The sequence below is a fragment of the Galeopterus variegatus genome, unplaced genomic scaffold, assembly GCF_000696425.1.
Source record: "Galeopterus variegatus unplaced genomic scaffold, G_variegatus-3.0.2 Scaffold6760, whole genome shotgun sequence".
In the NCBI taxonomy this organism is placed as follows: Eukaryota; Metazoa; Chordata; class Mammalia; order Dermoptera; family Cynocephalidae; genus Galeopterus; species Galeopterus variegatus.
Window position 1 is genome coordinate 29887 of NW_007732871.1, and position 15646 is coordinate 45532.

General features: G+C 40.0%; 1 protein-coding gene across 1 annotated transcript in view; it reads left to right on the forward strand.

The window, feature by feature from the left end:
* The window catches only part of LOC103606641 (fibrocystin-like), a gene marked incomplete at its 3' end in the record, with an annotated part of 92141 nt that overhangs the window by 21711 nt on the left and 54784 nt on the right, over positions 1 to 15646 (forward strand). The window contains exons 8-15 of the mRNA XM_008591208.1: positions 3749 to 3813; positions 4447 to 4486; positions 5353 to 5423; positions 7999 to 8100; positions 8829 to 8924; positions 11405 to 11546; positions 13389 to 13503; positions 14932 to 15210. Coding sequence (XP_008589430.1) covers positions 3749 to 3813; positions 4447 to 4486; positions 5353 to 5423; positions 7999 to 8100; positions 8829 to 8924; positions 11405 to 11546; positions 13389 to 13503; positions 14932 to 15210 — 910 coding nt within the window. The remainder of the gene's footprint in view (positions 1 to 3748; positions 3814 to 4446; positions 4487 to 5352; positions 5424 to 7998; positions 8101 to 8828; positions 8925 to 11404; positions 11547 to 13388; positions 13504 to 14931; positions 15211 to 15646) is intronic.

Sequence of the window (15646 nt, forward strand, 5' to 3'; positions counted from 1 at the left end):
TATAATTTTACGTATGTGTTGCTGTATTCTGTTAGCTACTATTTTATTGAGGATTTTTGCATCTATATTCATCAAGGATATTGGCCTGTAGTTTTCTTTTTTAGTTTTATCTTTACCTCGTTCTGGTATCAGGGTGATGTTTGCTTCATAGAATGAGTTTGGGAGAGTTGCCTCTGTTTCAATTTTTTGGAATAGTTTGTAGAGAACTGGTGTCAATTCCTCCTTAAGTGTTTTTTAGAATTCTGCTGTGAATTCATCTGGTCCTGGGCTTTTCTTTGTGGGAGTCTTCTGATAACAGCTTCAATCTCTTTTATTGTTATTGGTCTGTTCAGATTTTCTACATCTTCTTGGCTCAGTTTTGGTAGTTTGTTTGTGTCCAGAAATTTATCCATTTACTCCAGATTTTCAAATTTGTTGGCATATAGTTGTTTATAGTAATCTTGAATGATTCCTTGTATTTCAGATTTATCAGTTGTAACATCACCTTTTTCATTTCTAATTTTTGTTATTTAGGTCTTCTCTCTTCTTTTTTTATTAAGCTGTGCTAATGGTTTGTCAATTTTATTTATCTTTTCAAAAAACCAACTTTTGGATTCATTGATCTTTTGTATTACATTTTGGGGGTTTCAATTTCATTAAGTTCTGCTCTGAATGATTTTTTTCTGTCTGCTTACTTTGGGTTTGGATTGTTCTTGTTTCTCTATTTCTTTAAGGTAAAGTATTAGGTTGTTCACTTGCCATCTTTCCATTCTTCTGAAGTAAGCTTTTAATACAATGAATTTCCCCTTTAGTACTGCTTTTGCAGTATTCCACAGGTTTTGGTATGATGTATCATTGTTTTCATTAGTTTCAATAATTTTTTGATTTCCTGTTTGATTTCTTCTTGGACCCATATGTCATTAAGTAGAATGCTGTTTAATTTCCATGTGTTTGTATAGTTTCCAGAATTTCATTTGTTATTGATTTCTAATTTTAATCCATTGTGGTCTGAAAAAATACATGGGATAATTCCAACTTTTTTGAATTTGTTGGGACTTGATTTGTGACCTAACATGTGATCTATCCTGGTGAATGATCCATGTGCTGATGAGAATAATGAATATTCTGAGGTTGTTGGATGGAATCTTCTGTAGATATCTGCCAAGTCCAATTGGTCTAGAGTGTTGTTGAGATCTTGTGTTTCTCTGCTGATTCTTTGCCTAGATGATCTGTCCAATATTGATAGTGGGTGTTCAGGTCTCCTGCTGTTATGGTATTAGTGCCTCTTTCCTTGTTTAGGTCTAATAGAGTTTGCTTTATAAATCTGGCTGCTCTGACATTGGGTGCATATACATTTATGATTGTTATGTCTTCTTGATGGATGAATCCTTTTATCATTATGTAGTGGCCCTCATTATATCTTTTTATGGTTTTTGGTTTAAAGTGTATTTTATCAGATATAAGAATAGCTATTCCAGCTTGTGTTTCATTTCTGTTTGCATGGTAAATATTTTTCCATCCTTTCCCTCTTAGTCTATGTGAGTCTTTATAGGTGAGGTGGGTCTCCTGAAGGCAGCATATAGTTGGGTCCTCCTTTTTAATCCAGTCAGCCAGTCTGTGTCTTTTGACTGGGGAATTTAATCCTTTTACATTAAGAGTTGTAATTGAAAAGTGTTGATTTACTCCCAGCATTTTATTGATTTTTGATTGGATGTCTTAAGTGTCTTTTGTTCCTTTCTTTCTGATTTCCTATTTGTCTTCTGTATATGTTGGTTCCTTGGTTTGTAGATAAACTTTTTTTTTTCTCTTCATTGTTGGCATTTTTATTTTACTAGTGGGTTTTGATTTTTCTTGAGTTTTTATGGCAGTGGTAGTTATTTTTCAGGTACCAAACCCAGTACGCCCTTGAGAATTTCTTGTAAGGGTGGTCATGTGGTAGTGAACTCCCGCAGTTTTTGTTTGTCTGAGAAATATACTATTTGCCCTTCATTTTGGAAGTATAGCCTTGTGAGGTAGAGTATTCTTGGCTGGCAATCTCTATCTTTTAGTATTTTGAATATATCATCCCATTCATATCTGGCTTTTAGGGTTTGTGGTGAAAAGTCTGATATTAGTGCAATTGGGGCTCCCTTGTAGGTGATTTGACGCTTCTCTCTTGCAGCTTTTAACTGGTTAATCTCTCTGTTGTGTTTTTTATTTCATTGAATGAATTCTTCAGCTTGGCAAGCTCTGCTATGTTGTTTTTCAGGGCATTGATTTCCTTGTACATTTCTTCTTTCAGGTCCTGTATAATTTTCCTCCTTTCATTGTGTTGTCTAGCTGAGTTATTTCTTGTATCTAATTAAGTTTCCTTAGAATTATCACTTGAAATTCCTTGTCAGAGGTTTCAAGGGCTTCTTGTTCTATAGGATCTAGCGCTTGAGAGTTATTACCCTTTGGTGGTGTACTTTCTTGATTTTTCATATTTCTGGTATCTTCCTTTGATGTTTAGTCATTGTGGCAGGGGATTTCATGGTCCACTGGTTCAACACTATTTTCTGGCTAGGATGCTGCTGGGGCTGCCAATTTGGCATGGCTGCCTCAGTGTCTGCTTGGTTGCCCACTGGTGCCTCGGGTGCATGGTCGCCTCAAGTCTTGGGTCTCTCTGGGGAGGTGCCTCTCTGGTCAGTGTGCACTCAGCTGGGCTGGGGATGGAGTCAGGCAGTGGCAGTGAGGCCTACCTGCTGGGTCACGTGCTGGCACTGCACGGTGTGTTGTCTCTGTGGATCTTGGGCCTCTCTGGCTAGGCACCTCTCTGATTGGTGCACACTTGGCCGGGCTGGGGATGGAGTCAGGCTGGGGATGGAGTCAGGCGGTGGCAGTGAGGCCTACCTGCTAGGTTACATACTGGCACCACAGGGCGCATGGTCTCCATGGATCTTTGGCCTCTCAGGCTGGGTGCCTCTCTGATCCTAGCTAATACTTATTAAGGGCTTACTATAGGCCAAGGCCTGCTCTAATGCTTTACATTTAAGTCAGCCAATAATCTTGTATGTATGGTTATGGGTCTCACTTTACAGAAGAGGAAACTGAAGCACAGAGAGGTTAAATAACTTGATCAAGAGAGCAAGTAGCAGAGCTGGGATTTGAACCCTGTCTAACTAACCAGCCTCCAGAGCTCATGCTCTTAAACACTGTGCTATAATGATCAGCCAAAGACAAAAACAACTAGAAATTATAAAAATGAGTGTTTTTTACATGCTCCAGTTCAGATAGCAAACATTTTGCTGGATTTTTACTTCACTCTGGTCTGGGTGGATTAGCTTTCCTTTGAGGCCATTACAAGAATTATACTGGTTTAGCTTTCTGGGACTAGTGTTTAGTAGAGCCAAATTCTATAATGTAGTTTCTCTCTGGTATCCTCAGTTTGTTTCTTAGGATTGTCCTTTTTGGGGTTCACACTTGATAATAGATTTTTTGTTTGATAGGGGTTTGCTATACTTGTCGCATAACAGATTTTGAAAAGAAAGGACCAAATGGAGGTTAGGAATAGGTTAAATTTTGTCTCTCACACTGTGTGTTTGACTGGTAGTATATGTATTGATGAAAACTCTCGTTAGTATAACCCTAAGTATTTGCCCTAATGAGCTCATCATATTTTCAGTACCTACTAATTTTCTCTGGCTAATTTACCTTTTCTTTTATTTTTTACTTTCCTGGTTAAAGTGCCAGAACTTCTGAACTGAGTTGTCTGATAATCTTACCTCAGTTTTTTTTTTTTTTCCTTTAGCTATCCTATTCGGGAAGACCATGGTATTGGGACTCTGCAGTGCCATGTGGAAGGCGACTACATCGGTCTGTTAGAGAAGTAACAAAATTTTAAAATCTTCTTTCCTTCCTTTAGCTATCCTATTCGGGAAGACCATGGTATTGGGACTCTGCAGTGCCGTGTGGAAGGCGACTACATCGGTCTGTTAGAGAAGTAACAAAATTTTAAAATCTTCTTTCCTTCTTTCTTTGCATATGGAAACCAAACCAAACCAAACCAACCAAAACAGCAACAACAATTTCAAGAATTGGTTCTCATGAGGACCTTAGTAATAACTACCATTTATTGAGAATTCCCTGAAGAACACGATAAGAAACAGCTTTTATATAAACTAATTTAATCCTCACCTGTGATGTTGGTAGAATTATTTTTGCTTTACAGGTGAGAAAACTGAAGCTAGTGGATCAGGATTTAAGCACAATCAGTCTAACCTCCAAGCCTGGAGTCTCACCTGCTATGCAGTATGCAGTTGTCCTTTCGTTGTTGAAAGTCCACAGGGCTGATGGTGTTAAGCCTGTGAGGTGTTTGTTTTGGGCACTATTAAAGAAATTACAGGTTTGGGTAGTAACTTGAAGATATTAGAGTCCTTGGGTTTATGGTAGCAAACCTAGGAGATTTGCACAGATTCCTGTATTAATGTCTGTTTTTTTGTTTTACAGGTTCCCAGAATGTTAGTTTCTCAGTATTTAACAAAGGAAAGTAAGTAAATGGGAATAGGCAAATTTGTTTTTATCTTATATTATCTATCTTTCTCATCTTGCTTACTTTCTTTAACCTTTTATAGTACACAATTTCAAACATACACAGACAATAGTATAATAAAACCACATGTACTTGATTTCTTATACTTGGGTAAATATAACTGTGTCTTACGCACTCATCTACAGGCAATGAAAGTGTTTCAATGTAGTGATTGCACAAAACATTGGGAATTATTTCTCAAGTAATTTCAAAGTATTGTGAATCTAAAAAGTGTGAAATATAGTTTCATGAAATGCATTGTACCATTTTAGGAAATGTCTTCTTCAAGATGGAAAGAGTCCAAATTTTGTCAAGCTTTGGAAAGATAAATTAGGAGTCCAGATTTTTGAGTACCTTACCTCATGTTCTGCCACTATATAATTTGCCAGTTGTTTTCCTTAAAAATGTATTGTCTAGATGATATTAATTTCATTGTGATGATAATGACATGTTACCCATAGCTGTACAGACCAAAACATGTGGAAGTTATCTCTTTCTCTCTTTCATTTAAGAAGGAATAAAACTAATGTTTGCTGAGTATCTACTATAGGCTAGCTCAGTCTAGGCCCTTTCATGTTCCTCATTCCTTTTAAGTTTGTGATGCCCTGTGAAGTAGGTATTATTCCCATACAATAAATAATTTTGTAGAATAGAAAAAACTTTGACCCATTGGTATTTTTCTCTCATCATGGAAGGGAGCTGGTATCCAAACTGTTCTAAAGATCACTAGAGGTTAGTCCGTGATTTCCTTTTAGACAGCCTATTTAAAAAATGCAATCCCAGCCGATGTTTTCATCCAAAGCACAACTTTGTCTTTTTTGAAGGTCGATGGTACACAAGAGTGCATGGCTCATCAGTGCTAAACAGGACCTTTTCCTGTACCAGACACACTCAGGTACTATTTCTCTCCACCCTGTACTCCTTATCCCTTCTCTCATGCCCCACTCAACTGTAGACCCTTGGATCCTCCTCCCCTCACTTCTGGCCGTTTTCCTATGAGCATTTAACACCTAAAGCTGTCCCTACAATCAGGGATGGCTCTTTGGTTTTGGTTAATATTAAGTTGCTTGTGTCAGTGTCAGCTTTAGTTACTGTATTAAAAGAAGCTTGGTCGTAGAGTTCTATACAAAGTCTCTACAAAGTCTATAGATATAGATTGAGTGAAAGAAAGGGGAGGCATGCCATGTTCTATGTTCTGAAACATAGCAGAAAAGAGGTGACATTTAAAAATCTAAAAGCACATCTTTCAATTTATTCTAACACCCCATCTCTGAGCATTCATTCCAAAATGTATGACTTGCTGATACTGATGGTAGCTATTGTGTTGCAATCTCATGAGTAAACCCTCAAACTAAAAAACAAATGCTGAAAATTGAAAACTTGCATGGAATTGTGAACTCAATTTAGTAGTAGAAATTTAGCTACTAAAGAAGAGTACTTAGATTACAGTGTTGAATACAATTACAAGGCCACTGAAGAAATGTCTGTGAGGTAGGTGCACATTCCAGAAGCAATCATAATCTACTTTTGCCAAAAGTGCAAGATATTTCATAGGTCGTGGGGCAAATGACATTCACTATTTAAATGGTCTAATCCTGCAAAAGCTGAATTTTGATGATTGCCTCAAGATTTCCCTCTCTCATTTCCCTCATTTCTACGTGTATTCAATCACCAATTTCTGCCAGTTTTACCTCCCATATATTTCTTAAATACTTTATCTCTACAACCTAAATGGTCTAATCCTGCAAAAGCTGAATTTTGATGATTGCCTCAAGATTTCCCTCTCTCATTTCCCTCATTTCTACGTGTATCCAATCACCAATTTCTGCCAGTTTTACCTCCCATATATTTCTTAAATACTTTATCTCTACAACCATTGCCTAATTCTGAACCCCATCATCTCTGGCGTGGCATACTGTCTGGTTTCTAAGAGCCCCCCATCTGCCATCTGTCCCCTGCTGATCCACGGTCTGCATGGCCACTACAGTTCTCTATATCAGGCACACATCTCACGCTTCTTCCTTGCTTACCATCTTCTAAAGCCTTCCCATCCCCTACAGGACATGGTCTGAGCTTCTGATCTTCTCCTTCTCTGCTTCTCCAGCTCCATTGCTCTCTCTTTCATATTCCAGCAATACTTACAATTGCAATGCCCAGTGCAATTTCTTCTCTCCACACTCAGGCTGTTACTTCCTTTAAATACCCTCTCTTTCTCCCATTTACTTAGCCAGTTCTAATTCATCCTTTAAGATTCAGCTCAGATGTCTTCTCTAGAAATTTTCTTCTACTCTTCCATGCCCACCTACTCCTAAACTTGCCTTCTGTACTTTCATATACTCTTTCTAATTTGCTAACCCAAAGTCTTATAATTATACTTTTGTGCACCTGCCCTTCCTTACCATACTGGTCTCCTCGAGAGAAGAAGCTATTTTGTATTCATTTTTGTATCCCTAGCACCATAGAGTAGGTGCTCTGTGAATGTTGAAAAGAATTATGAGATATCTATAACCATGTTAAAAGATTACGAACTTTGTAAATTGTTTAGCCTGCATAATTTTGAATACATAATCTCAACACAAAGCTAATACAAAATTCCAGTGTCAGCATAAAAAAGAAAGAATGATAAAATAGTAGGTTAAACAAAGGGATTTTTTATTATTAGTGGTAAATTTTCACATTTGAGTATAACATAATCTTTGCCCCCATGTATCTCTACTTCATCTTATGGGCAAGCATAAGGAAACACTGCCCTAAAATTTGTATTTGGGAGTGGTGACCATTCATGATTAGTCTACTTGGACCTTCAGTTTGTCAGAAAACACAACTCCTCTTTCCCCTGGAGGGAATGAAACTTAGAACTGTCAAAGTCTGATCATGAGAGAAGAAAGGGTGAGATGAAGTTAAATTCTTGGGGATAATTGACACATGACCGTGGGGGGCTCAAACAATCAGGAGCAGTGTGAAAGCACTGGGCGTGAGGTAGAGAGAGCACAGGGGGCAGGAGCTCGTGGCGTGGGGAGAGTGGAAGGGTGCTGAGGACAGTTAGCTCATTCTTCTGCTTAGACCAAATTGCAGACTCATGGGTGAATTGAGGCCTTGACTGATATTCCAAAGTTGACTCCTGCATGTGGTGCAACCTACTGCTCCCTAACTTGTAAATGGAGTCTTTGAGGTCTGGAGACAGATTCCCAAGAAAGCATCAAGGCGTGTAGGGGCTTTTGTGATACTGTGAGTGACTCTGCATTCCCCCTTCCTTTCAAATATTGATCCTGTGTAACATATATTTACAGTCCTTTACTTATTATGTGTATTTTAAAATGGCTATTACTAGAAAAAATTCCAACTCTTGCTGGACTTAGAAAGTTAAAGTAGGAAATAAATTATTGATAGTTTCTATTATTATATTATTATCTGGGTCATATCCTTGTCTATATTTGGAATCTTACTTTTTTTTTTTTAAACTCTTGCAGAGATATTATCTGTGTTTCCAGAAAGTGGGAGCCTTGGGGGAAGAACAGACCTCATAATTACAGGAGACTTCTTTGGCAATCCTGCCCAGGTTACCATTGCAGGTAACTATGTTGAAATGCCTGAAAATAGTCCATAGTTTTAAGTGCTGTAGGAGATTATGTGTCTCTTATGGCATGAGGAGTGTGGGGGAAGCAACCTTTGCTGCTTCCAACTTATCTTGCCTAAGGTCTTTTACCTGTGTTTGGTTGGGACCAGGTGGGATTTCAGTCTTGCTGCTCTGCAAATGTGTGAAAGGAACAGGATATCCTGCAGACCTGCTCACAATACGTGGGCAATTCCCTCAGGTGTCCCTGTCTTGGGGGTGAAGAGAAGGAAAGAGTGCAGCTGCCTCTTCACAGGGGTCTATGCCTGCTAAAAATCCACTCTTCTCCCTACCCTCCCCCCTTAGCCATCTCTACAGAGACAAGCAGGAGTGGGTGGCAAACCTTTTGTGGTACTTGTCTATAACTTTTTGTTCTGCTGACCGGGTGGGATGTGCCTCTAGCTGGTGACACTGAGGATGCAGGGGAGTGTCCTCACAGTTCGTGTCACACTTACCCTCCAAGCTCAGAATCCCCAGTGAATGGCATTGCACTACATGGCTTTCTTTCAGATTCCTCTAAGGTACTCTCACTTTCCTGGCCTTCTTCAACTGGGGTGACAACTTTTGCTATTCTATCCACATCCAGCCCTTTGCCTTAGAATAGGAGCCTGTCTACTTCATTCTGGCACTGCTGTGACACATATGTATCTATATATCTGTATCTATAATTTTTAAAATTCTTTCAAGGCATTCCATGCGATGTTAAACATGTCTCTCCCAGAAAGATTGAGTGCACCACTAGAGCTCCAGAAAAAGATGCAAGACTCACTGCTCCTCAGGCAGGTAAGGAAGTCATCAGGTCTGTTGAATGAACTCTCCGGTTACGTTTGTAATCATACAGGGCTGGGGCTAGAAATCAAAGTGTTTGAATTCTGCCTCAGCTCTTTGACTGGTTAGCTTGGTGAGACCCGGGTCCATGGTACCCCGGTCAAGGCTTTCATATCAGGGAGGCTCTTAGTGTTCTCAGGTACTTAGCGACACTGCATTCCTAGCCCCAGCCAGACATATGGCCAGTGTGGTTCGGTGAAGACCATGATCCAGAAAGCATAACTGCCATGAAGACATTTCTGTAGCTACTGGAAGAAATCCTCAAACTGCCTCCCTTCCTATGATGGGTCAGTGCATTCCCATTGTCTAAGAAGATAGGAGCATTAGAGACAGGATGCTCTTCTCTGATCATAACAACAGCATTAGACGAGGCCAGAGAATAGGGCACAATGGGGTGCATCTAAATGTTGCCTTTTTTCCATTGTGGGCATTTGTCATTTTTGACAAATAGGGATGTATTGTGACATTGCTACCAGCTTATGCCTGACGTGGGCAGAAGTGTAGGAGATAATGAAGCAGGTTCCACCTGTCCTTCTTTGTTTAAAGCTTCCACCTCACGGCTGCAAATTAAAAGCACAACATTGCAACACTTTCTGCTAAACATTGGAACTGGAGGCTCAAGTGTAGTTAGGGATTAAAAGTGGTTGTTGTGTGACAGCCCAGAACCATGGCTGCACGTCTGTGCAGAAGGGGCTGACTTAATGGTTAAACTGCAGGCAGTGAGAGTCACCTTGAGAGGCTCGCTCAGCACCTATACGGGAAGCTGCCCAGTGGGGGAAGAAAATCTAAAGAAAGGCCACTCAGGTGTGAAAATGCATGCAAAGCTTCTGCTGGAGAATTCTCCAGCTCCCAGATCTGCAGTTTTTACCCAGGGAAAGTTCCCATCCGAGGAAATAAAATTACTGAAACAAGTAATCCAGAGAATGTGTTTCCTGTGTAAGTAAATAGAAAGCCTGCTCCCTCTATGAGCACTTCCCGCTTTAGCTACCTGGATAGTGGTAGGATAATTTACTGAATGTGGTTAGTTGTACAGTTAGTAATGTCCTTTATGAAGAGCTTTCAAAGTTTGTTTCCATAGAAGTGGGGAAAATTACTACATTAAGTAACGGTTCTCAACCTGGGGTGATTTTGCCCCTCGGGGGACATTTGGCAATGTCTGGAAATATTTTTGGCTGTTACACCTAGGGTGGTGGTAGTGATACTGGCATGTGGTGGGTAGGGGACAGAGATGCTGCTAAACACCCTGCAGTGCACAGGACAGCTCGCATAGCGGAGTTATCCAGGCTGCAATGTCAATAGTGGTGAGGTTGAGAAACCCTGGTTTAAAGTAACATTCTTAAAATACGCTCTTACTTTTCTGCTTATTCCTTATCTACCTCTTTATTTTAGGAGTCAGTGAGAAACAACAGTAGCAGTTTAAAATAATAATAATTGCCATAGTTATCCTTTACTGAGCACCAACTATATTTCAGGCTCTGTGTATATATTTCTGGCTCCCTTAGTCCTAGCATATTATTTCTATTTATTATTGGCCCCATTTTGGTGCATGAGAAAATGAAGACACAGGGGAATTAAACTATTTGCTCAAACCTACGCATCTACTAAGTGGCAGAGCTGGAATTTGAACCCACAGCTGTATGATTACAGAGCTTTCACCCTCAACCCAAGTTAGTGTCCAATGTTGAATTTGCTCAAACCTACGCATCTACTAAGTGGCAGAGCTGGAATCTGAACCCACAGCTGTATGATTACAGAGCTTTCACCCTCAACCCAAGTTAGTGTCCAATGTTGCTTGCACTCGTGCTTTTGGCTTGGTTTGCTTAACATAAAACAGAAAGTAATAAGTACAACATCATTTAAAATGTCACATAATAACAGCATGTTACATAACTGGTTCTAGGTGGACGTTCACAAATTGAGGCCGTGGCACTTGAAAAATTTAAGTATTGACAAATTCGGCGGAAAGTTTCTGGTCTTTTAGGGCCTAGAATTCCCAGGCTGAACTTGACCTTAAAAGATACTGAAGTCCATTTTTGGCTTCAGAAAGCACAAAGACAAGTCACATCGCAAGCACATAATCACATTGCCCTCCTTTTACCCAACCACAGTACTGTTTGCTCTTTGACATTTTCTCCTGGACTTGATACTGCCTTAGAAAGGGCTTCCTTCTCTTCTCTGGTCCTCTGAGAATGTCTCCCCTTACTCTTTCTTATCGAGTCTCTCTTTCCAAGAGGCCGCATCTTACCCCAGTGAATATTTTCTGCTTTCCAGAGCACTTTTATTATCAATAGATGATACACATGACCACTTCATGTGTTGACTCACCTTTACAGATAGTACCTGGATCATCTTTTGCTCTGTAATTTGAAATAAAGTAGTTCCTCAATTTTGGGAGGAATACCCTCTGACGTTTATTAGACATACATATCTTACAGGTAATCGTGGGCTTCTTTTTGAAGTTGGAGATGCTGCTGAAGGCTTGGACCTGACTGACGCCACCCCTGGGTACAGGTGGCAGATTGTCCCTAATGCCAGTTCTCCATCTGGATTTTGGTCAAAGGAAGGACAACCTTTCAGGTATGTTATCAGAAAAGTGGAAGTCCATATCAAAAGCATCCTTATTAGCCTAGGTGAGGCTAGGATACAGCCAATTCAACAACAGAGTTTGATAGTGTTCTCAACCAGTATTGGTCTCACTAGTAACCAACAGACACTTTGTAGGTGCACTATAAATTTTGATCAATATGTAAAATTTATATTTTCTACAATTCAGTTTACAATCCTCTTTGGAGATGATTATCAATCAGAACACTGAGCTGAGCAGGCTGGGAGACTTGGTAGACAGCAGGATAAAACTTGCTGCAGGGATTGTGGTTAAGAAGGGAAACTAACATCTGGTTGATGCTAATGACAGATGCAAGACTTTGCCCTTTGGGCATATGAGGGAGGAAAGGCTGGGCAGCAAGTGATCTGTTGAAACAACTACCCAAGGCTGAAGGTCAACCCAGTGACCTGTGTATGGGGGAAGCTCTTATGGATTCTGCAAGACATTGTTTTCTGTAGTAGTGACTGCATTGTGATTGTGATTTTCCTGTTTCCTGTAGTCTGAAGTCTTTTTAATCCCTTCAAAGATTAAAATGTTTACTATTCTTAAGTGAGCTTAAAAATACAGAAAGTTTGAGAATTACTTAGACAGCGTTCACTTAGTGTGCTCTCTGTGCATATGCGCAGTGATTAATCCTTTACTGTGTGACCAATCTCTTCTCCCTTTGAAATCTCAGAGAGGTTGGTTCTGACTCTTGAGTTTGAATTTCAGCCAATCCGTGACTTCCTCCAAGATTCTTATCATTTTATGTCTCAACTCAATGGTGGAAACAAAGGCTTTGTTCCTTGTTTAGGGAATTTCAGGGATGAAGAAGCCAAATCGGGAAGAAAATCTGTGAATGGAGGAGCATCTCCTGAAGCCTTACTAAGTAGGCATTTAACTGCCAATTTATGGTTCTAAAGTGGCAGTAATTTGCAGTCAACTGTGGCACCTAATAATGCACCTTTATTGTATTTTTTGAGGACCATTGATAATGTTCAAAGGAAAACCTTTCATCTATATTCAGTGTGTTTGGGAGTGTTAAGGAGTGAATCAGACCACCTCAAAAGGCAAAGAACATTTTGATTAATATGGTGGGAACTGTAGGGTATGTTCCTTTAACAGCCATTCTGAGTCACAAACCAGATAGTAACTCACTTTCCATTTCCTCTCTCATTATTTTTTTTAAAAATTGTACATTAAAAAATTGGAATACTTGTCTGTTGATTGGTAAATTAATATTATTATGTTGATGGACCTTTAAAATAGCTATTTTCAAAACTATTTTTAAATATAAAATTCTCTCTTAAGATAAAAGTAATGTGTACATTAAAGCAAAATTAAAAACCTCTTTATATTGGTTATCTGAAGATTTAAAAAATAACAAGCAGACGATATTCTTGATATTTATTTGAGTAGTTTAACGAGTGTCTTAGTCACATTTATCTCTGACATAGTTCACTAGAGTTTATCTTATTTTTTAAATGTTGATTGAACTATTGATTGAGTTCCTGCCATGGCCCAAGGCCTGTATGGCTGTGTTTGGTGGTTTTCTCAGCTGAGCCTCCACACAGTCCTTTGCTGTGGCTGTGATGTTCCCAAAGAGGACACAAGTGCAAGGAGATTTGTGGCCAGTGAAGAGACGATTGGGACACTGAGACTGTGCAGGTGCTACAGTTCTTTCTAGAATACTCTGGACAATCACATGGTATAAGAATCAGGTTTCTCTTCCTTACTACCATAAAGAAAAACAAAGTACAAGTGCAATCATTTGTTGGTTTGGTGATTCAGGCCTTGGCTACTCTTGTTTAACTCTGTGATCTTCTTCTTTACAGAGCAAGGCTCAGTGGATTCTTTGTGGCTCCAGAGACAAATAATTACACTTTCTGGATCCAAGCAGACAGCCAAGCTTCTTTGCATTTCAGTTGGTCAGAGGAACCAAGGACTAAGGTATTTACCTTCCTCTCATTTTCCTTTCCTTTTCTTTCTTTCTTTTTTTTTTTGATGACCGGTAAGGGGATCTTAACCCTTGACTTGGTATTGTCAGGACAACACTCTCCCAAGTTAGCTAACCAGCCACCCCTTTATAGGGAGTCGAACCCTTGGCCTTGGTGTTATCAGCACCACACTCTCCCGAGTGAGCCACAGGCTGGCCTTCATTTTTCTTTTTTTTTTGATGACCGGTAAGGGGATCTTAACCCTTGACTTGGTATTGTCAGGACCACACTCTCCCAAGTTAGCTAACCAGCCACCCCTTTATAGGGAGTCGAACCCTTGGCCTTGGTGTTATCAGCACCANTTTTTTTTTTGATGACCGGTAAGGGGATCTTAACCCTTGACTTGGTATTGTCAGGACCACACTCTCCCAAGTTAGCTAACCAGCCACCCCTTTATAGGGAGTCGAACCCTTGGCCTTGGTGTTATCAGCACCACACTCTCCCGAGTGAGCCACAGGCTGGCCTTCATTTTCCTTTTCTTTGTCCCCAGTCCTATATCCCTGAAAAAAGAGAAATCTAAAGCTAAAGCTCTCATATTGTACAGGTAGTTGTAACATGCCATTAGGTGACCAGGGACTTTAATTGTTGAAAAAGAATTTGGCTAGATGTAATGGTATCTACCATATATTGAGCATTTACTGTAAGCCAGACATTATGCTACCTCTTTTACATACCTTGTCTCTGATCTTCACTGCCTCTCTGTGAAATATGTATATTTATCTCCATTTTCCAGATGAGGAAATTGAGGCTCAGAAGGATTGTGTAGCCAATCCAGGACCACTTGTATAGCAAGAGGCATATTCAGGATTCAAACTCAGATTTGTCTGACGAGGAAACTTGTGCCTTTTCCACTAATTTGGGGTAGAGATGTAGTCAGCCTTGTGCAGGAATCTCCCCATCAACTTTAAAGGATAAGAAAAGATGCCCTTAATAAACAGCCAAAATTCAGTTGTACCATTGACAAAACACTACAATATTTTTTCACAAATTATTAATATGCTTCCTTGAAATTGGTTCGCTACTTGGTTAGAGAAACGTCATAGATTTTGATGGGGTCAAGTTATTCTAAGTCTCTCAAAGGCTAAATAGTACTTTCTCCACAGCATCTTGTAAACCTAGGGTTTTAGGTGGGTTACTCCTGCTCTAAACCACGGTCCATCTAGCCTCGTTTGAATACTATTCAATTGAAAAAGAAAGAGAGAAAGAAGGAGGGGTGAAGAAGCATAAACAACCACAGGGCTGAGGTGGCTGGGATAACTTGTTGGAAAAGACAGACCAGTTAAAAAGGCTCTTGTTAGTAGCTGTTCAGACACTTCGTGTTTGAGAAGGAGCTGCCCAGAAGCGTCCTAGTGTTGATCCTGATGTGCTTATTCGGGCACAGGTGAAAGTGGCTTCCATCAGGGCTGACACCGCTGACTGGTTTGACTCCTGGGAACAGAATGGGAATGCAGGGACCTGGCAACAGAAGACCCCCAAGTTGGAGCTGTTGGGTGGAGCCAAGTACTACCTTGAAGCAGAGCATAATGGAATAGCCCCCAGCAGGGGGGTGAGAATTGGTGTCCAGATTCATAACACCTGGCTGAATCCTGATGTGGTCACCACTTATCTCCGAGAGAAGCACCAGATCCGAGCCCAAGCCCAGAGACTTCCAGAAATACAGGTCTGAGTCTCTTCCAGTCCCATGGAACTGATCTGTGAAAGGAATCCAGTCTTGCTTAGTAGAAGGGTCACAGGCTGTGAGCCAGGAGACCTGAGTTGTAATTATAACTCCACTGCCAAAAAAGTAGGGTATCTATCCAATAGGGTTGTGAAGACATTTTTAAAAAAATACTCATTGACTTAGTTTTAGGAATTTAAGTTCCAAGCAAATCTTCTTTTGGAAACTTATTCCCCAGAGTAGAGATAAGGTCCTGCACACACAAGTACACACATGTATGCACCCATGCATTATGGCACATGTGCATGCACATGAACACACACATGTAAAGTTCCATGGTTTTTTGACCAATTTAGGTCCTATTTCCCTAACTGCAATGTTTTCTACATCTAGTTTGTTTAGGTATGTCCTTTGAATCTCTCAGTTGTGCCCCATACAA